This window comes from Manihot esculenta, chromosome 16 (genome assembly GCF_001659605.2).
Source record: "Manihot esculenta cultivar AM560-2 chromosome 16, M.esculenta_v8, whole genome shotgun sequence".
In the NCBI taxonomy this organism is placed as follows: domain Eukaryota; kingdom Viridiplantae; phylum Streptophyta; class Magnoliopsida; order Malpighiales; family Euphorbiaceae; genus Manihot; species Manihot esculenta.
The window spans coordinates 32,591,935-32,613,993 of NC_035176.2; the positions used below are offsets into that span (position 1 = coordinate 32,591,935).

Here is a 22,059-nt window from a genome sequence, read left to right on the forward strand (position 1 = left end):
ACATATTTGCACTTTACGTCCAAACCTAGTCTAGGTATATTACTTTTATTATTATTGATAATTGCTTTGGATTGAAGTCGCTTTTATTATAAACGACTGGTAGTTTGAAAGAAGACGACTAATCGTATAATAAACAAGGGAAAACACAATCTCCATTACAAAGCAGTCTTACTCGATCAAGGTTGTGTCCTGCGTCCGTATGTCTCTCTTGTTTTGTACCAATTAAGATAACTTCACTACTTGAGCAAATTTTTCCAGTTACAGCTCGCAGTGTCCACACTTCAAATGCCACGTTGATGTGAATCTCCGAGTAATAAAAATTCCAATTGGGATTTTTTCATGTTGATTTAAAATTAAGAACTAGTAGAATAATCCCTTTCTTTTCTGAGAACGGTGTACATATATATTGAATTGAAAACGTTACATCTTTCACCCATTTGAAAGTATCATATTGAGATTAATTTGTTTTTATCCTTACATTGTTTATTAGTGGATACAGATTTTCCAAATATAAATTTCCATGGTTTCAAACTCATTCTAATTACTCCATGTGCTAATTCTGAACTGAAATGCCTATTTTAGTTCAATGATTAAAATAGATTTAGTTTTAGTTATGTAAGGATATTAATTTTTTTAGAAATCAGATTAAGTTGAATGATAAATAATCTATTTTAAATTAAATATTTATTTATTTAAATTTAATAATTTTGTTTTTTTTACTATACTATTTTGCATTTAAAAATTCAATGGGCCAAAAAAACATTTAAGAGAAACAAGCAGCTATTTTACATTTAAAAGCCTAGCAAATAAGTTCAAAAATCACAATCCAGCAACTTAGCAGAGGATCCAACCCATAAGCAAAGCCCATAACAATCCACCCATTCTACAACAACAACCCATTCCACCACAGTCGGTGTCGTTTGAATACAAACCGATAATCTTTACCGCGCTCTTTCTCTTGTTCTATTTGATTATATTAATTTAATATCTTGATTTTTAATTTTAAGTTGGACAATAGCAATGATTATTAATAAGAAGGCTAGATCTAAAACGACCACGCTTGATGCTTACCATCAACGGTCAAATGCAGGCAAGTCTATCACTGGCTGAGTATACGGTGCCGTATAATATCCTTTGACAGGCTGACAGGTATTACAGTTGGCTCAAAAAGATTGATTACACAAGAAGCAGCCACAAGAATCAGATCCCAACGGAACCAACCTGATTTTTTATTCTTCCATCGGTGCCTCTAGAGCTTTTGGTTCTCACATTACAGCTCTCATCTTTCAAAATTGCCATTTATTATCCACCTCTTGTGGTTTTTGTTCATCTGTATCCCTTCCAATTCTCTTCAATTCTTGAAAACCAATTCACCTAAAGGGGCCAGGATGAGTGCAAAAGCCAAAGTAGGGGGCAATTTTGCAAATCAAAAAGATAGAAAGCAAAGGAAGAGGAGACAAATTACCTTTCTTCTTTCTCTTTTGCAGATGTGAATGAACACTTTAGCTAATTACAAGGATTTAAATTAAGACCCGCAAACCTCCAAATTCCTTCATACTCACCCCTACGTACTTCCAATCCCGCCATCTCTCTCTGTTAACGCATTCGAAAGTTTTTAGTTATCTTCTCATGGAACCTTGAATTTCTCGTTCTTGCTGCCAAGAGAAAAGGAAGAAGAAGAAAATCTTCATTATAGCATCAGAAAATGTCTTTCGTTGCCGGTGTTATCATCGGAATGTCCATCGGGATTGGATTGATGGTAGCATATGCTCGTTACACAAATATCCGATCCTCTCGTCGCTCTCAATTGGTAACTCTATCCATTTTTGTTGAGATTTGTTCAGATGCTCTGTTTTCAAAATTCATCTTCTTATTTTGTGATTTTGGATTTTATTAGGCCAAGACAGTGGCTGCATTTGCCAGGATGACAGTGCAAGATTCGAGAAAACTTCTGCCAGATGACTTCTATCCATCCTGGGTCGTCTTTTCACAGAGGCAAAAGTTGAGTTAAAAGCGCAGACCACAAAGGCAATGCTTCTCTGTTTCTCAAAGATCCAGTCCAGGATCTAACATTTGCTTCATTTGTGAAATATTGCAGTTAACTTGGCTGAATCTACAACTTGACAAGATTTGGCCTTATGTTGACGAGGTACAATTTAATTTTAATTCTTTCCTTTCTCTGTTTTCTACTATGATCATGATGAGCATTAATTTCTGAGTTTCATGGCCAGGCAGCATCAGAGTTGATAAGAAGTAATGTTGAGCCAATTCTTGAACAATATAGACCGGCTATATTATCATCTCTCAAGTTTTCGAAATTGACCCTTGGTACTGTGGCTCCACAGTTTACAGGTTAGTCTAATTGATCAACAATAAGCATGGACATTGCAGATGATATAATGACAGAAGCAAGTTTTAATGTTCTCTAGGAATTTCCGTTCTCGAGCAAGGTGGAGAACCTGGGAGTGTCACAATGGAGTTGGAGATGCAATGGGATGGCAATCCAAACATTGTACTTGATATCAATACAAGAGTTGGTGTAGCACTTCCCATACAGGTAATGCAATCTTTAATCTTATGTTCTTTCTTAACCGACTCTACTTCAGAGATGCTTATTCAATTTGCGGCATTGATTGCTTCTATCTGAAGAAAGAATAATTTCCAAATCTTAGCTTTAAGTGGGTGCATTGTCTGATACTTTTCTTTTTTAATTTTTTCCTTTCCTGGGAAAAATAAAATTCACATTTTGAGTAATTCTGTCTGCGGATTTTCCTGTTCAAAGACATTTCTAGCATGAAGAATTCTGGGTAGTGTCTGCTAAGATGGATACTAATATCAGAATGATTGAAAGTCAAGGCTCTTTAAGTTAATGCAGATGTAAAGGATCTTACTTATCAGTTTCTCCTGCCGTTTCAACTTCATCTAGGTAAAAAATATTGGATTCGCTGGGGTTTTCAGGTTAATCTTCAAGCCACTAGTTGAAGAGTTTCCTGGTTTTGGAGCTGTTTCTTATTCGTTGAGAGAAAAGGTGAGTTGTTATCTTGTTGCTCTTGTCTTCTTAAAAAGCTTGTCTTCTGGTTGAAAAAGAAAATATCTCGAAGGTAATAACAGTTGCATACCTGGGCTCTCTTTTCATTTGCTATTGCATATAGAGTATAATCTATTAGATTTAAGTTATGAATTTTCTTATGCTTCTTGTTGCAGAAAAAGCTGGATTTTACACTTAAAGTTATTGGTGGTGAGTTATCAGCAATCCCTGGGATTTCTGATGCTATTGAGGTGGGAGCACAAATCTTTATTTCCTGATGTGCATATTTTGTGAAGATTCATTTTTCTCAATTCCAGATTCTTGAATTTCTGCAAAAGTTATTGTCAGAAAACTTATACAAACATCATGTTATCTTCCACTTTCGGACCCAAATGGCATTTAAAAGTAATTATTTCCTTGTTTACATAATTTGACAGAGAGATTTCATCAAGCTTAAATAATCCTCCACGCTAATCTTTAGTTGGTGTATCTTAAACAATACATTCTTGGCAGTGCAAGCACTTCTTTCCCAAAATCACCAAAGACAAAAAGGCCTAATGATATTTTCTTGTTATTTTGTTCAGGAAACAATAAGGGATGCTGTTGAAGATTCTATTACATGGCCGGTTAGGAAAATTGCAGCAATATTGCCCGGGGATTATAGGTATGCTAATTTTACGAGGATCATCTAATTCAACCCTAACTAGAACGAAAAGATCAATTTTCTTGTCTTGATTCTCTTAATATGTCAAAATATTCAGTAATTCCAGCCAAAGGCTCAGTTATGATCAAGGTGCTTAAAACACGACATCAAATTGGATATTTTGATGGAACTTTGAGAACATGATAGATTACTTCATTTTCTTTCAAGTCTTTGGTGATTTATACTGAAAAAAGCAAAATTTTTTTTATTTTCTGACGCAATTTGAGATCATCAATCATTGTGTCTGGTTTATTAGTGACTTGGAGGTGAAGCCTGTTGGTATATTAGAGGTGAAGCTAGTGCAAGGCAAAGAGTTGACCAATAAAGATATTATTGGGAAATCAGATCCTTTCGCGACTTTGTTCATTCGTCCTCTACGTGACAGAACAAAAACCAGCAAGACAATTGTAAGAAAACTTACCCTTACTCTCTGCAAGGTTTGTCTTTCTTATTGTATTAGTAATAACTCATAACTCAGTATGATATCTTCAGAATAACCAATTGAATCCTATCTGGAACGAACACTTCGAGTTCACAGTTGAAGATCCCTTGACCCAGCGCTTGACTGTAAGGGTGTTTGATGATGAAGGAGTTCAGGCCTCCGAACTCATTGGTTGTGCTCAAGTAGCACTAAGGGATCTCGAACCTGGAAAAGTTAAGGATGTATGGTTGAAACTAGTCAAGGATTTGGAGATCCAGAGAGATAATAAATATAGGGGTCAGGTGAGACTCTTATATTCCAATAATCAAACACCTTATCGTCTTGCGAACTTTTTACCTAGTTTGTGCACTCTTATTGGCTTTAGGTGCAGTTGGAACTCTTGTACTGTCCATATGGCACAGACAGCAGCCTTAAAAATCCTTTTAATCCTGATTTCCAGCTGACCACCTTAGAGAAAGCTATTAAGGCTGGAGCTAATGAAACAGATGATGCTGCTCTAAAAATGCCAACCTCTCAGAAGAAAAATGTTATCGTTCGAGGAGTACTATCAGTTAATGTAGTTGCTGCAGAAAACTTGCCAGCAGTAGACTTGATGGGAAAGGCTGATCCTTATGTTGTCCTTCAGATGAAAAAATCTGACACAAAAGTCAAGACCAGGGTAAGATTAAAATTTGCCATTTTACATTAGTGATCAACCCTTCTTCTTCTTCTTCTTCATTAATGGCTTCTGCTTTATCAGGTTGTAAATGAGAGCCTCAATCCAGTTTGGAATCAAACATTTGACTTTGTTGTAGAGGATGCATTACATGATATGCTAATTTTGGAAGTTTGGGACCATGACACTTTTGGGAAGGTAATGTTTCATGCTATTACATACAACAGTTGTATGTAATAATTTTCCTTGTAAACTATAGTTGGAGTACTATCAATGGACCTGAAAAATGTTTCAGGATAAAATTGGAAGATGCATCATGACACTCACCAGGGTTCTATTAGAAGGGGAAGTTCAAGAAAGTTTTCCACTAGATGGTGCTAAATCAGGGAAGCTTATTTTGCATATCAAGTGGACACCACAGCTAAAATTCCGGGATACTACTTGACAAATCAGATTAGATTAAAGAAGCTTGTTCCATACAAATTATCCCAGCTTGTTCTTCTCTCTGCATACAAGAAGGTCATACAATAAGATCTCAACACATGTGAATCAGTAAAAATTAAATATGAATAAAAAAAATTAAAAAGGAGCTCAAGTTTTTGATATCTCCTGTATAAGTTATAGTTTTTTACTTTATTTTGTGCTATTTAGAGCTTATACAATTAAATCTAGGAGCAAAGCTTAAGGAATTAAAAGAAAATTCAAATTCTTTCATGTGGTGCAATATATGAACATTATACTGTAGTAGATTGAATGGAAAGGTTTGAAAAGTATAAGAAGAGAGCAGCATAAAATACTAGTTCCTGCAATATGTTTTCCTTTTGATCTTTTTATTTATTTTATCAGCTCGAACTTGCAATCAAAATCTCAAACTCGTACTCAAAATCTCACAATTCTGAAATACGACTAAAGTAATCGTGAGCTAAAACTTAGTTCTTTCTCCATGCTTTACTTTCTTTTGTTCTGGCAAGTTGGCGATATTCCATAGGGAATTCCTTTGATAGTTCAGTTGGTAGAAATGTGGGCACAGAATAAGGTGAACTTAGATTATGAGAGAGAGAGTATGTTATTCTCAGCCACCATGAAGCCTCAGAAAGTCTAAAGAACCAATCTTGCCATAGAAAGGGAATCAATGGGCCTTTTACCTTTTCAAGTTAAAAAAAAGAAAAATTTCTCAAAACCTAGTTCAAAAAAATTATTTTCCTCAAAACTTACTCTACCGCACTTTTAAAGTGCGGTAGACCTTACCGCACTCGATTACCGCACTCGATTACCGCACTTGCGGTAATGTATGGCCCACAATTTGAAATGCGTAACTATTCCGCATTTCAAAATTTAAATTTTATTTAATTAATTATTATATTATATTTTATTAATTTAATTTATTTAATTATAAATTAAATTTATATAAATATAATTATAAAATTATATTAATATTATTATAAATATTAATTATTTTAATTTATTTATAATATAACATTATATTTTTCATATTTATTATTTTATTTTATAATATAAATAAATTATAAATATTAAAATAATTTTTCATATTTAAAATAATTAATATAATTTAAAATAAATTAAAATAATTAATATTAATATAATTTTTATATTTATCATTTATATAATTATATATTTTTCATATTTTAAATTATATTATTAATTATATAATTTAATTAATTATAAATTAAATTTATATAAATATAATTATAAAATTATATTAATATTATTATAAATATTAATTATTTTAATTTATTTATAATATACCATTATATTTTTCATATTTATTATTTTATTTTATAATATAAATAAATTATAAATATTAAAATAATTTTTCATATTTAAAATAATTAATATAATTTAAAATAATTTAAAATAATTAATATTAATATAATTTTTATATTTATCATTTATATAATTATATATTTTTCATATTTATCATTTTATTAATATAATTTAAAATAATTAATATTAATATTAATATAATTTTTATAATTATATTTATATAAATTTAATTTATAATTAAATAAATTAAACCAATAAAATATAATATAATAATTACTTAAATAAAAATTAAATTTTGAAATACGAAATAGTTACGCATTTCAAATTGCGGGTCATACATTACTGCACTTTAGACGTGCGGTACTGTAATTTCTTTTAAATTATCTTTTAAATTATTTCTTCTCACCGCACTTTAAGAGTACAGTAAAATCTTTGCGGTAGAATAAGTTTTCACTTTGATCCAGAAAAATAATTTTTTCAGATCAGAGTTTGAGATTTTTTTTTTTTTTCAACTTGAAAAGGTAAAAATTCCGGAATCAATACGATGAATAAGCAGCTACTATGATTCTTACAAGCGTGTAAGAATTCGAGCAACATTTCCAGAAAAATAAACAAATCAAATCAATATGATAAACCTTCGGAAGAATTAAGCATTTTAATATAAATATATCACAAAAAAAAATTACGATACCACTTAGGCTATGCTCGTTTACTTATTATAAAAAATATTTTACATGAAAATATTTTCTTAAAAAAATAAATTTATTTTTTATTATTTAAATGTCAATGTTAAAAATAAAGTCGTAAATAAATTATGCATAAAAAGTTTAATGATACCGTTATGATTCTCAAAATTTAGAAAATAATTTATTTTTAAAAATAAAGAAATAACCTAATTTTTATTTTCATTGTTAATTAAAAAAATTTCATTAATTCTTTTTTAAGTATTTCAAGGCTCAAATCTCCAGCTCTTTCATATATTTCTTCCATTATTATTCTCATAAAAATAGAATGATAATCCCTACTATGCGTTTTAATTATAGAAAATTACTAGATATACTTCATATTATTTTCACTATATAAATATGAGATTTATCTGTCATATTTATAGAATAATTCAAAAATGATACATGATTTTAATTTCTTTTAAAATAAAATATTTTTAAATTAAAAAAATTAATTTTTTTTATTTCAAATAAAAATAAAAATTAATTAAATTAAATTCTTAATTTTAAATAAAAGATTAAACCTTCCGATTATGACTCTAATATTGAATATAAATTGGAATATCATGATGGAGGAATAGGATCATCTTGCAAATGCATAGACTTTAATCTGAAAAAAAAATTATAACATAAGAAATATTAGAAAATTATAATTTACCATAAAAATAAATTATACAATATATAAATAATAATAAAATTTTGAATTAATAATAAAAAATTGAATTTAAATTTTGAGGAATTTCAGTTGGGTTGTGGGCGTGGGCCGTGAGTAGCCTTGACCGGTAGGTCTGTTTCTTAGTTGAGTTCCACTCGCTAATCTCAACCTTCAAAGCTCTGCTTTCGCATAGCCCAAACTCCTAAGCTTTGAATCTCAGTAGTCATGGAACAAGCAGAGGTTAAAAACAAGCACTCTCTGTTATCACCGTTAGAAGCTCTGAAAAATGCTTGTAAATCTCTTCAAAACAACTCCTTCTTCATCACCCAGAATCCCCAACCTGCCATTGAAGCTCTCTTGGAGCTTCATGCTCAAGCAGGCAACATATTCTCTACTTACCCAAACCTTTCCAAGCTCTCTCAGTTGTTATGCAGCCTCAAAACCCTACTCCAAAACCACAGAACATGCCAAGACTACAGCCTTAAATCTCTCCTTCGCCGCCAAATCACTAACTACAGAATCTACCAATTGGCAGTTGCAATCGAGGCTGAAGTTCAGGCCTGTATTGATCGAGACTGTGTTCAAAATCTTGTCAGAGTGAGTCGAGAAATAGACTCTGAAGAAGAGAAATTAAGGGTTTTAAAGGAGTTTGAGAAGCGTTTGTCACAGGGTTTCGATAGTGATTTTCAAGAATTGGTTCTGAAAGCTAAAGGATTCTCAATTCTCGAATCGTTACTCTGTGACTCAACTTGCTCGAAGAGAATTCGAGAACAAACAGGTCTTTGTATAGTTGCTCTAGTTAGATTCAACAGGAATGTGTTTGTGGGATTGGTTCTTATGAGTCCAATAGTTCAATCCTTAATATCAACAGCTTCCGCTTGTTTACTACAAGTCCTTTGTTCACTTATCAGATTGATCAAGACTCCATTGATAGATGAAATCGAACTGGACGGAGAAATCCCAAGAATTTTAAGCCTACTTAGCTCCGAAGATTTGTCAATTCAAGCTGCAGCCCTGGATTGCATATGCGAAATCGCCTTCTCTGGGAGAAAAGAAGTGATCGAAGCTATGATAGATCAAGGGCTGATTGAGAAGTTAGTGGAGTTGCAGAGATCGATACATGGAGACAACTTTGTCATGTCTGATCAAGAAAATTGGAATGAAAACGGAAGTGGAGTAATTTGCGAAGGAAGTGTTGAATTGGGTGCGAAAAGGGGATGTGAAGAGGGACAAATTTCACGGGATCGGCCATTTGCAAGTTGTGTAGCGAGATTTGCAGTGCCAATTGAAGTGGGAGAAGGGTTGAATCAGAGAGAAAGAAAAGAGTTTAAAAGGGAAATCTTGAGAAGAGTCAGAGAGGCCTCTGCTTCTGAAGCAGAGGCTGCCTCTGTTGTTGCAGAGGTACTGTGGGGATCTTCTCCATGAAAAATTATATATACCTAAACCATATATATATATATAGATATATATTGTAGCAAAGCATGATCGTTAATGGATTTAGATTTTTTTTTTTTATTCCTTGACTTAATTTTGACTTAGTTGAATTCAAAATCTTATAATTTCAGAGTTCAAATTTGTGAAATTTTGGGGAAATTCAATCGAAGCTCATAGCAATTCATTTTCAAGAATTTACAACCAAGCTTGACTGTCACAATCACAAGTTTTATTATAGAATGACTCACCGTTATATATTAAATTCATTACTCAAGCTCATGTGTAGTAAGAAATGAGTGTATATATTTTTTTACCAAATGTATGCTGGATTCATCTATTTGCCATTATCAAATATTCTATGAATAGATTCATCTATTTGCCATTTTTTTTTTTTAATTATCTCGAGTGACTTTCTTGTTTATTCGAAGTATAAAAAAAATATATATATATATTTTTTAATTAAATTAAGTCTCGATATTATTTGCTTTTTTTTTTAATCATTTGCTACCACAATAACCATATCATTCTATTACGCAGGAATATTGTGGAACCGACGATGCCTAGTCCCCAAGAGAATATGAATTGAAACAACTACATATTAATTCACTTAAAATATCTTATAATTTATTCCTCCAATAAAAATAAAGTTATTATTCCTAATTTTAAATATTATCCAATATTTTCTTAATACATTCACCTCTCTTATTAGTCTATTAAATAATTAATTAAGAACATGGATTTTTTTTTTTATGTTGAGTCGATTTCTGAAACTTTGGATTTTTTTTTTTTTTTTTTTTCAGAAAATTCTCTGGAACATTGAAGACTGAATGAGGAAGCGTGTAATAAAAATTTCTAATCAACTAATAACTACCAAAATTTAACTCCCAACACTAGAAACGCCTTTCGTCTCCACCTTCCCTCCCTTCAATTCTCCTTCTCAGTTCTCGGCCACTTTCTTTTCGATTCTCTCTTTCGCTAGAAGTCTTCTCTACTTTAATTCTAGTTACTCACACCATTTACACTTTCATCTATTTCCATCTCTTTATTTGCGCATTGAAGCCTACGTCACCTGTAGCTCTGAGATCCCAAGATAGCTTCCTGCCGCCGCTGACCACTAACATATCAGAACATCGGCTCAAAAATCTGGGAAAATTCGCAGATCTCTCCAATTTCTGTCTATTTCTCTACTTGGGTGTTTCCCTTTTGTAATTTGATATGAGTTGGAGATATAAAGCTGGTTTATTCTTAATAGCTGCTGTTGTTATTATATGGGTCACCTCTGCAGAAGTTACCCAGGTAAGCTTTTCAGATTTGTACTTTGTCAAATTGAATCGTATATGTGGATATATTTGCAGTGAATTACATTTGTATATATGCTTGTGGTCATGTTGTAATTCGATCGAAGACGTAGTATTGATTTTAGTTATATAGTTATTACCTATTTGCTGCAATTTGTATGTGCCCAGTTGCTTATATAAGCAGTTTACTTCTGTTGTCTCATGATTGCGTTTTTTCCCCTTGGAAGCCCTGAGGAATATTACAGTTTTATTTGTGAAAATGCAATTATAATTTTGGCCAGTTGAGTTATATAAAGAGATATTTTTTACATACTTACAATTTGATTCATCTAAATTATGCAGGGTATCTTCACAGACTACAAGCAGCCATTTGCAGTGACATATCTTGGAGCTTCATTGATGGTAGTTTACCTCCCGATAGCATTTCTTAAAGACTGGATATGTAAGATACTAAAGCATCGTTCTTCTAGTAGTGCTAAAGCTGAAGGAAGCATAAATGAGCCTTCTGATGGATTTAACTCTCCTCTAAGCCAGAAAATTTTTGAAATTGAACTTCAGGGATCTTTAACTAGAAAAGACAGTGAAGCAGACCTTTCACTTCAAGCAGAGGGAAAGCCTTTGATCCGTAGACATAAAAATGATTTACACTTATTGAAACATGAAAAAGGGCTTACAAGTAGAGAAATTGCCACTTATGGTTTTTATATTGCTCCAATCTGGTTTGTTACAGAGGTATGTTTATTCAGGACTAGATTTCCTATGTTCAGTTCTGTTACATGTAATCAATTTTGTGCATAAGTCCATTCAGTTTAGGAAATTCTTTTTTTGTAGAGATGCATGTAAAAAGTGAATAATCCCCCCCCCCCCCCCAAGAATAAGTGCAAATGTCCTCCAACCTGTCAGCCTTCTGAACTATTAGTTATTATGTGCTCCTTACCCAGTGCTAGATGTTGTATATACATGTCAAGATAAATTTCTTTTTGGGTTTTGTTGATACAAGTTCTCTAGTAAGCCTTGTGTTTGTGTCATTGCACATGTTAGGATAGGTTCCTAAAACTTATGTACCAGCACAACTACTCTCGTGTGACAGCCTGGCACCATGTCACAGATCTATGATGCAGTTGATGTTTGTGGGTTTTCTGTGCATAAATTGACGTGGTCTGGCTTCACGTAGATTTCTGGGTCAACTAGACCTGGGATATTTCAAGTTTTTGTTTGATCAGCTAAGGCTGTCTCACAAGATTCCCATGTGAATCTTGTGGGGTGTAGTGCATTATTGGCTGACTAATTGGATCCCCTTGGTAATTAGCAATCTTTCAGGTATCTAGGCATCTTTTTTTTTTTTTTTTTTTTCATTTAGTGTAGTTTGTCATTGAGTTTACTCATAATTTTACATGTTTAAAATGATTAAGGCACAAATTTATTTTATTGTTGCATGACTACTTTGTTGCTAAAAAGCTGGGAATTGTTTTTAGACATCCCAAGGATTTTTGGTTAACAACGTCAGATTTAAGAAACCAAAGCTGGTTCTTGATTATTCTTTTCCATTTTGGACAGTATTTATCAAATGCTGCACTTGCACGTACAAGTGTTGCAAGTACAACAGTTTTATCATCGACATCAGGACTTTTTACTCTTTTCATTGGTGTATTTTTGGGCCAAGATACTTTAAATGCAGCAAAAGTAGTAGCTGTCCTTGTAAGCATGGCGGGTGTTGTCATGACTACTTTGGGAAAAACTTGGGCTGCGGATGAGTCTCAACTAAGTGCTTCAATGTAAGTACTCAATTTTGTGGTTACATCATATTAAATGTTTGGCTTCTGACTTCATTTCTTTAGTATTTAGTCTAAATATAGAACATTATTGTTGCTGTTTGATGTGCCCTAACAAGGGAACTCTCATCTTATGCTCCATGTCTTGGGCAAGTGTTTTCATTTTGATAAACTGTTTTGTTAATATGTAATTTTGCAAAACTGATAGTTAAAATCTGTCCTCTATTCCTTGTTTATGCTGAAAATTGTGAGAAGCATTATGGCTCTGCCCTAAAGCTGTTAATAATCCATTTAGTAAACTGAGATAGAAAATGTCCCTGATATTGTAACCTCTTTATGCAGAATTTCCCTTTCAAGTTTTACCTTGTTTATTGTTTGAGCTGTTATTATCTGGTCAGCTTTCTTTCGTTACTGTGTTTTTGAGAATTGACAGTTGATACTCTGTATTCAGCAATGGGAAACGCTCTCTTGCTGGGGATCTTTTTGGCCTTCTTTCAGCAGTGTCATATGGACTATTTACAGGTTGATCATAGTGTCTCTAGGTTCTTTTTATCTTTTGATCCAGGGATTATTACTTGCTTTTCATAGTTAGTCATTGCTGTAATATTATTATTGCGGAGTGTTGTGTTTCATTTTTACAATTATTGCTGCAGTGCTCCTCAAAAAGTTTGCTGGTGAAGAAGGAGAAAGGGTTGACGTGCAGAAGTTGTTTGGATTCATAGGACTTTTCACACTTGTAGCTCTATGGTGGCTTGGTGAGAGATGTTATTTGTTCAATGTTCTGTTGATTGGGTGATGTCTGGATGAATGGAAGCTTGATCTGTATCTCTGTAGGATGAAGTTTATGTTTTTGGAACTTTGATACTCTTTTACGGACGGGAGAATTTCAGGTCCCTATTTTTTTAAAAAATTTAACTACTTCATCCCTATTTCAGAATTACTCAATTAAAACATCCCTATATTTTCTAAAATAGAACTCTTTAGTCGTTTTGTCAAAAAAATCCGTCAGTCAACTTGTTTCAGTTTTGATTAGAGGGATCAAATAGTATGAATATTTAAAATTTTAGGGACTAAATAATATATATAATTAAAATTATAGAGATTTTAAACAATATAAATTTTCAAGGAGGTTAATGGTTCTTTTAACCGGACTAGAGTTGGAGTTTACAAAATATAGGGACGTTTTAATTGAGTGGTTTTGAAATAGGAGTGAACTAGTGAATATTTTAAAAACTCAAGGACTTGATAATAATTCACTCCTTACGGGATCATTGTTCCACTACTGGTGGAACTTGTTAGTCAGATCATGAAATTTATTTTGCTTTGAATTTCGGTTTCAAGCTAAGAAATGAATGCTTTTAAAGATATTTTTCTTGCTACAAATGTGAGGGCTTATCTTGGGTTGCTCTGATTTGCGAAATATACTGAATTAAAAATAATTTGCATTATAATTAACCATATTTTCTCATCTTCCTATAAATGTGTGAGCTTACCTTGGGTTACTTTGATTTGCAAAATATACTGAATTAAAAATAAATAGCATTATAATTAACCATATTTTCTCATCTTCCAATTTAAATTTTGCGACCTGGTCATATTGCTGGCTGGGAACTATTTGTCTTCCAAGTTCTTAGAAGTCCTAAACTGAAATATTTGTGCCCAAGGCTGCCTTGACTAAGGACTGAATCTTCATTTTATATTTTCTCTCAGTTTGGCCGTTGACTGCCTTGGGAATAGAACCGAAGTTTACAATTCCTCACTCTGCTAAAATGGATGAAGTAGTTCTTGCAAATGGCTTTATTGGAAGTGTCCTTTCAGACTATTTTTGGTATATTTAAGAATTCCCTTTTTTATCATTGCTTCATTCCTTAGCGTTATCATGTTCAGCTAATTTAAAATTTCATTGTTTCTCCTCAGGGCACTATGTGTTGTATGGACAACTCCATTGGTAGCCACCTTGGGTATGTCACTCACAATCCCTCTTGCTATGGTGGCTGATATGGTGATTCATGGTCGTCATTATTCAGCAATTTACATTCTTGGCTCTGTTCAGGTGATGTATTATTTTAAACCAGCATCTGACTTAAGAATCTCCTTGAAATTAAGGGGGAAAAAGCACCTATCATATCTGTCATGAATATGAATATGAAAATGCATTAGTACCCTTTTCTTTCTCCAAGATCTTATATGATGAGAACAATTAATTCCGCAACTGCTATTCCCTTGAATATACAGCAATCATGTTTCTCAGTCTCACAGGTGAACAAGGGCATTTTGTAATTTCCAATGGAATGGACTGACTGCATTGCATGGCATTGCATTTTCCCAAGAACTAAAGCTTTTCAGTGTTGCCTTTGGGGTTACAGTCCATTTCACCAATCTGATGGCTTTTGGTGCTGCTGCAGGTGTTTGCAGGATTTGTAATAGCTAATCTTTCAGGTTGGTTCTCAAGAAAATTGGGATTGTAGCATTTAGTGAATTCCTGGGATTAAATTCAATTCTTATGGGGCCTATCTTCACGAGCTTGACTTGATGTTACTTCCTGGAAATGGGTTGTCATCTCCGGAAGAATTGATGATGGACTGTAATTGAAACGTGTAAATGAATGGTAGAGGTTTTTGCATTCTGGTGTGGGTGCGTCAGGGTTGTGTGTGGAGCCCTAATTGTTGTAATGAATACAACTGTAATTAATACTTTTGGTTAAAGGAAAAGGGGAAAAAGAACTTCTCATAAATTATTACAATTTGATTATTTGATTTGGATCTTAAGAGTTGTGACCCATAGGAATAGCAAAAATGAAGTGTTTTATTTTGAAAAAAAATTATTTAAAGCAAGGGATGTCTTCGGACTCATCTATGGAGATTAAGTCTATTTTTAATAATTTAAAATCACTTTCTCAAAAATTGTTATAATGTTAAATTGGAAAGAAATACTGGACTAATTCACCTTGCTATATTGGTTTTTATAATTAGTAGTAAAATTATGAAGTTTTAAAACCGGAGCCAAATCAAAACTAAAACTGAATTGAAATTGGTAATAGTTTTGAACTGTAATTATTTTAAAATTAAATCTAGGCTTTCGAGGCTCAAATGAAGCCCACTTTCAATCTGAACCGTTGAGGCTCAAAATCCCCTTATTGGGCTATTAAGGTGGTCTTAACCCAAAACTTTTTAATTGGGCTTTCAAGTTGAGCTCATTGAGGCCCAAAATACTTTCATTGGGCATCTGAGGCTCAAAAGAGCGCCTTCTCTTATCAGTGAAAATAGTTCTCATCGCCTGTGGGATCTCTCAAACTCTCTGCTAGACTTCTGCTGTTATGGCATCCATACTTGGATCGAAATCGGTTATTCTCATTCTTTTAATTCAATTATGTCTGTCTGTCATAACTCCAGCTCTTGCGATTTCGACCGGGTGCGTTTTTATGAGTGATATGTACTGAAATCAACAAAAGGAAAGGAAAATCGAAATCTGAATTTCTTTGAGTTGATGACTGTATATTTGTCCTGTCTGCACAGAATGAGCTTCAGTGTTTCGATTTTTTACTATTTGTTTGTGTGCTAATGAAGTTAATTGTTATTTTTCCAGGTCGACAGATGGTAACACCATCAACGGTCGAGTGAAGATTGCAGGTACCTTTTGATTTAGAGTTGTAAATGTTTTTGTTAGGGATATTTTATTTGTTTATTTATTTTTTTCATTTTAGCGCAGTCATGAGCTTGAGATGGTTTCTAAGGAAGCATGCTGAGAACTTAGCTTTATAGCATTTGAATGAGAACTTGCTTTCCTTACCCTCACCCTTTTTTATTTCTGTTAGTGTTTAAAGATTTAGAAATACCCTTTCCAGACGCTACATATTATTACCCATATGAGGATTACTGCTAGCTTCTAGCAAGTTCCAAACTACTGGTGATATTTCATGCATTTTCAAATCAAAGATAGAACTAGTTCAAATAGCTTATGCTGCCCTTTTAATTTCATTTCTAAGTTCCTCTTGAATTTCATCTAACTTTGTAATGGAATCCAGTGACCTGTATTTAGAGCCTTGGCAAATTCAAAGACAATGATTATAATATGAGATCCGGCTCGACTCAATCGAGCGTGGACAAGAATTCAATCTCATGGAGAAATCAATGGATTTGGGTGGTTGGAAGTTAAATGAGCTGGTTGCTGATCTAGGTAGGTTAAGGTTTGAGAAGGAGTTTGAGCGCGAGAGGTATTCAGGAGAAGTTAAATGATGTAGAAGTATGGTTGGTTCAAGGATATATATCTTGGTTGTCCTGGAATTATCTGACTTACATCCCGTTAGATTGGATGGAAATATCCAGTGGTAGGTGTGTTAGGTGGCTCATTAATGGCGGACAATCGACTAATAAATGCAAAGCCGATTAGCTCATATTTTGTCCTTTCATTCACATCATATCAGTTGGATGTACAATACACGCATTTAAGACTTCAAAGAGGGTTGAAGGGGAGCCGACCATCGTTCTGGCGTCTTGCACCTATCTCCTGATCGTATAAGGTCATGCTCGGCCTTTGGCGAAATCGGTTTTCTTCATTAGCTTAAAATATGATCGGACCGTAGACACGTGTCCTGATCATAGCGAGTCTGATATTTTATAGGTTATCAGATGTCATTTCGCTTCTCCAAGGGTTATTTATGACTGTTGGAAGAGTGAATTCATTTTCGGCTGCTTGCTATTGTCAACTAGTGCATTTATGTTCTACGAGTTATGATAAAGTATCATGATTGTGTATAATTAGTGAGGACAACATTCTCGGTCGCTTGATGGTTGCTGTTGTTTGGAATACGGGTACGCAATATTTTAAATGCTCATGAATGCTTGATTTTGGATATAAATTAGGGACCTCACCTTCACTTTCTTACTTTCACTGTTTCCATCGTGTTTAGTTGCTATTCTAGAGTTTTTTTTTCCTCCTCCTTCCCAAGCTTCTGACGTTAAAGGTACGCTTTTATTCCTTAATGGCTCCTCTGCCATATCCCCAGCTCGAGAAAATAGTTTCTAGGATCACTCCTTCTTACCTCTCGGAGGCCTTTCCTCGAGCTTTCCTTTCTACGAAGACCCACTATATTCGGACTCCACATTCTCACGAGCGAATCGTCCTGTTCTACTTCTGTCCTGTTCTACTTCCTTCCTCTTCCTGATCGAGTGGATGCTCAGTTTGAGAGGAGGCTTGTCTTTTATTTAAAACAAGTAGACTATAGCCTTTCTTTTCCTTTTTCTGAGTTTGTCCATTCTATTTTTAAATTTTTTCAGATCACACCCTGAATGTTGATCCCGAATTCCATTTTGTTTATGAGCGCCTTTGAAGCAATATGCCGAGGATGGGGCTTCGCTCCCTCTTTAGGTCTGTTTCGAACCTTCTTTAAAATTTTAAAAGCAAATAATAGTTTTCTGAGTTTCTGCAGTAAGAATGGTCTGACCATTTTCACCGGTCATAAAACTCCATAAAATATTGGGTAGAGAACTTTGCCATAATTTTGACTGAAAGGAAGGTCGTAGTCTACTTGTTTTAAATAGAAGACAAACCTCCTCTCAGATTTAGCATCCACTAGATTAGGAGGGGAAGGAAAGGAGAACAGGGCAATTTGCTCATGAGAATGCGGAGTCCGAATATAATGGGTCTCCATAGAAAGGAAAGCTCAAGGAGAGGCCTCCGAGAGGGAAGAAGAAGTGACTCCGAAATTATTTTCTCGACTCGGGAATATGGCAGAGGAGCCATTGAGGAAGAAAAGTGTACCTGAACCTTGGAAGCTTGGGAAGGAGGAGAAAAAAAATGAAGATAACTCTAGAATAGCACAATTAAACGCATTGGAAAGAACGAAAGTAAGAAAGCGAAGATGAGGCCCCTAATTTATACAAAAATCAAGCATTTATGAGCATTTAAAACATCGCGTATCAATGTTCTAAATGACAGCAGACGTCAAGCGTATACCGAGAATACTGTCCTCACTAATTATATACAATTATGATACTTTATCGTAACTCGTAGGACATAAATGCACTTGCAGACAATAGCAAGCCGCCGAAAATGAATTCACTCCTCCAACAGTCATAAATAACCCTCGGAGAAGTGAAAGAGCATTTAGTAACAAAAACAATATCAGACTCGCTATGTTTAGGACATGTGTTTACGGTCCGACCATACTTTAAGCCAATAAAGAAAATCGAGTTCGTCAAAGGCTGAGCACGACTTGGTACAATCAGAGAATAGGCGCAAGACGCTAGTACGATGGTCGGCCCCCTTTAGCCCCCTTCGAAGTCTTAAATGCGCGTGTTGTACATCCGGCTAATGTGATGCGAATGAAAGGACAAGATATGGGTTAACTGGCTTCGCATTTATAATCGACTACCCGCTATTAATGAACCGCTTGACACACTTGCCACCGGATGTCCTCATCCAATTTGATGGGCATAAGTCAGGCATTGCATAAGTCAAATAATGACAGGACAATCAGAGTATATATACCCCTGAACCAACCATGTTTCGACATCACTTAAATTTCCTTGAATACCTCTCACTGAGACTCCTCAAACTTTAACCTACCTGAATCAGCAATCAGCTTTATTAACTTCCAACCACCCATCCAATTTCCCCGTGAGATCAAACCCTTGTCCATGCTCGATTGAGTCCACCGGATATCAGATCATCACTAATATAGAAATCATTAATTTTATTAATAATAAACTATATAAATGTTACTTCTATGACTATGTTAATAATATCTTATTTACAATTAGTTTTGGTAGATTATTTTTCTAAATAATTTTGAATGCATACTTTTATTTTATCAATACATTATGTGTGTTTGTGCATGCACGATGCTGTTTGGTTATAACTGATAACCAACCAAATAGTTTCAGTTCTAGACCTTTTGGTTGTGTTTGATTCTTTTGATTTTCTGTTCTTTATTGTATTAGAGATTGTTTAAAATTTTGATTTACTGAAATTTAGTTCTGGTAAAACCAAATGCTTATTCCTATCTCAATTCTCAAGTGGTATCTGGTGCAGTCTTTTCACCGTCTTTCCATCACAGATGTTGAAATTTTGTCAGGGATACAGTGATTAGACAATTATTTTGAAGCCTGATTCTAAATTTTGATTTGTGACTTACCTTGCCTCGCAATGGCATGAACAATTATTGTTACGCTGCACCATGCTTGCTTTCTGTTTCTTTGATTTGCTTTCTTCCTAGTTCAGTTAGATTATTGATGAATTTATTTGGCAGGTGTGGGTGCAAAAGGTTTTGGTCTTCCTGGGAAACTATCCAATGTCAAAGTTATACTTAATGGTGGACAAAACATCACTTTTCTGAGGCCTGATGGATATTTTTCATTGTATCCTACTACTACTATTTTTTTTCTTTTCTTTTTTTTATGTTTTTACTTCCGAAGTGAATCATCATCCGTGGTTGTTCTTATCCGGCTGTTTAGTAACTAGATTTAAATATAGACTTTATTATTATGTTATCAAAAGGAAATCTTTTCTTGGAAACATCTTGATTCCTTGACTTTTATGCTAAAAGCTATAACGTGCCGGCAGGGACTCATTTAATTGAAGTGGCTGCAATAGGCTATTTCTTTTCTCCAGTAGGATTTTTGTTCTTCAAAACGATGTTAAAATTGAATGATCATGTAGAGGTTTCCCTTTATATAATTTTCTTTTAAATGTCTAGGTCCGAGTTGATGTTAGTGCGAGATTCCCTGGCAAGGTTCAGGCGGCGTTGACAGAGAACAGAAGGGGACTGAGTGAGTTGGTGTTAGAGCCATTGAGTGATGAACAGTATTATGAGGTTGTCTTCCTTCATATATCTGCTTACTAGCTTATTAGCTTGCCAATTATTATCTCTTTTCTCATATCATGTTTTGTTACAGACTAGGGAACCCTTCTCCATAATGTCTGTTGTCAAAAGCCCAATGGGTCTTATGGTGGGATTTATGCTGGTGGTTATGTTCCTAATGCCCAAATTAATGGAGAACATGGGTAAGTACTCTATTTGATTCATAATTAATATGATTCAGACGTGGCCTTGAGGAAATTTACGTGGCCCAATGACTGAGTAGCTGATTTGGCTTTAGATTTTTATAAATTATTTCTTAATGATGCGTCACTTGGACCTGGCAAATCAACATGATTTTTGCTTACCTGCATTCAATAATCAAAAGTTTGGAGCAATTATTCTTAGAACATCATGAATAATTGTGTCGTAATTTATCATCATTCAAGATTTTCAGTGTCATTGATCTTTAAGTCCCGTGACGACTTATGAGTTCTGCGCTGGGTGAATTAGTTTTTAGTAGATGACAACTTGTTGCGACATTGCTTATCTCTTCACTGATCATACTATGTTGTGTACTGTAACAGATCCGGAGGAAATGAGGCGAGCACAAGAAGAAATGAGGCAACAAGGGGTTCCCTCGCTAGCGAGCTTATTGCCAGGAGCACAGAGATAAATTTGTTCAAATTTGAGCTCATGCTGAAAAATTCTGTAGCATTGTCATCGAAAGTTGTCATTGATGTTTCAATGGATCATATATGCACACAATTATCAATTCTCTCCATCATAGATGACAATTTGTTTATTCAGACAGACTGGAAGATTGTATTGTTAATAATGTTCATGTTTAATTTGCAAGGAGATTTTACCCATTATGTCTTTTTTTTTTTATCTGAAAGATACGGATATTCATTAAAAGCCTCTAAAGCGCCAAATTACAAACAAAATCCATATGAAGGGTTGGATTATGTCTGATGTCTTGAAGGAGACATCATACAAGAATTCTTTGGCATGTGAGGCTTAATTACAATGTCCCCTAACAAAATTAAAATCAACATAAAAAAACTGATCAACAAGTACAAGGCAATCAACAACTAAGCTTTTTATGACTAAGGGAGATGAATTTCCCTTGCAAGTGTCTAAGACTGTAGATGAGTCGTCTTCTACAACCATTCTTGGGTATCTTCCACTCTGGGCAAAAGGGAGAGCTTCTCTGCATGCTAAGCTCTCTCCAGGATCAAAAGGTCTTAAATTCTAAGCCAGTGACAGTAACACCAATCTAAGATAGTCCCATTGGCATCTCTACTAATCACAGCAGCAGTGCCTCAGTTACCCTGTTTATCAACTGTTGCATTGAAATTTAGCTTTATGACATGTCTCTGTGGAAGATACCAATGATTCTGCTGGTATTGTAAAGGAGTAGAAACTCTCTCTGCATTCATAGTAGCTGCAGCAAAATCTTCTTGGTGTCTCAATGCCATTTGCAGGATCTCCGTATGAGACATGTATACCTTTGAAGATTCGTGCATTTCTGCTCTTCCAAAGGTGACACAAAAAGAAACTAACCAATTGAATAAGAACATTGCTCTCAAAGTGGTTTTGTAAAGAACTGCACAATTCTCGCCAAGCATCCATCATTGAGCCTGGTTGCAGCGTAGAGGAACGTAATCTCAAGGGGGAATGGAGCCAGGTAGCCATCGCTTAGGGGCATGTGAAGAAAAGGTGTTTGAAAGTCTTAGGTTCACCATAATGGAAGCATCGGTG

The 22,059-nt window shown here is 34.2% G+C and overlaps 4 protein-coding genes across 6 annotated transcripts; all 4 read left to right on the plus strand.

The window, feature by feature from the left end:
- The first annotated feature begins 1,200 nt into the window (after positions 1-1,200).
- On the plus strand, positions 1,201-5,433 carry LOC110603450 (synaptotagmin-4). 2 transcript variants are annotated; one of them, XM_021741183.2, is made up of 13 exons: positions 1,201-1,810; positions 1,898-2,002; positions 2,099-2,149; positions 2,232-2,352; positions 2,430-2,557; positions 2,927-3,028; positions 3,205-3,279; positions 3,613-3,692; positions 3,988-4,138; positions 4,224-4,454; positions 4,538-4,831; positions 4,913-5,026; positions 5,124-5,433. In XM_021741183.2, exons 1-13 carry the CDS (start codon positions 1,706-1,708, stop codon positions 5,271-5,273), a joined length of 1,707 nt encoding a protein of 568 aa, XP_021596875.1. In that variant the 5' UTR covers positions 1,201-1,705; the 3' UTR covers positions 5,274-5,433. The 2 variants fall into 2 exon arrangements, with proteins under 2 accessions (XP_021596875.1, XP_043807631.1); XM_043951696.1 differs by having other exon boundaries at positions 1,767-1,810; positions 1,898-2,149; positions 2,236-2,352.
- A 2,748-nt stretch (positions 5,434-8,181) lies between these two features.
- On the plus strand, positions 8,182-10,590 carry LOC110603874. 2 transcript variants are annotated; one of them, XM_021741858.2, is made up of 2 exons: positions 8,182-9,394; positions 10,228-10,590. In XM_021741858.2, exons 1-2 carry the CDS (start codon positions 8,219-8,221, stop codon positions 10,252-10,254), a joined length of 1,203 nt encoding a protein of 400 aa, XP_021597550.1. In that variant the 5' UTR covers positions 8,182-8,218; the 3' UTR covers positions 10,255-10,590. The 2 variants fall into 2 exon arrangements, with proteins under 2 accessions (XP_021597550.1, XP_021597552.1); XM_021741860.2 differs by lacking the exon at positions 10,228-10,590 and adding an exon at positions 9,965-10,117.
- LOC110603875 (uncharacterized vacuolar membrane protein YML018C) lies at positions 10,310-15,240 on the plus strand. The gene is made up of 8 exons (XM_021741861.2): positions 10,310-10,723; positions 11,068-11,457; positions 12,283-12,500; positions 12,949-13,019; positions 13,151-13,252; positions 14,208-14,325; positions 14,415-14,550; positions 14,903-15,240. Exons 1-8 carry the CDS (start codon positions 10,643-10,645, stop codon positions 14,963-14,965), a joined length of 1,179 nt encoding a protein of 392 aa, XP_021597553.1. The 5' UTR covers positions 10,310-10,642; the 3' UTR covers positions 14,966-15,240.
- A 507-nt stretch (positions 15,241-15,747) lies between these two features.
- LOC110602883 (ER membrane protein complex subunit 7 homolog) lies at positions 15,748-21,170 on the plus strand. Its single transcript, XM_021740464.2, has 7 exons — positions 15,748-15,908; positions 16,083-16,126; positions 19,747-19,855; positions 20,044-20,107; positions 20,194-20,310; positions 20,393-20,501; positions 20,883-21,170. The coding sequence occupies exons 1-7, from the start codon at positions 15,814-15,816 to the stop codon at positions 20,969-20,971; spliced, it is 627 nt and encodes a 208-aa protein (XP_021596156.1). The 5' UTR covers positions 15,748-15,813; the 3' UTR covers positions 20,972-21,170.
- Positions 21,171-22,059: the final 889 nt, after the last annotated feature.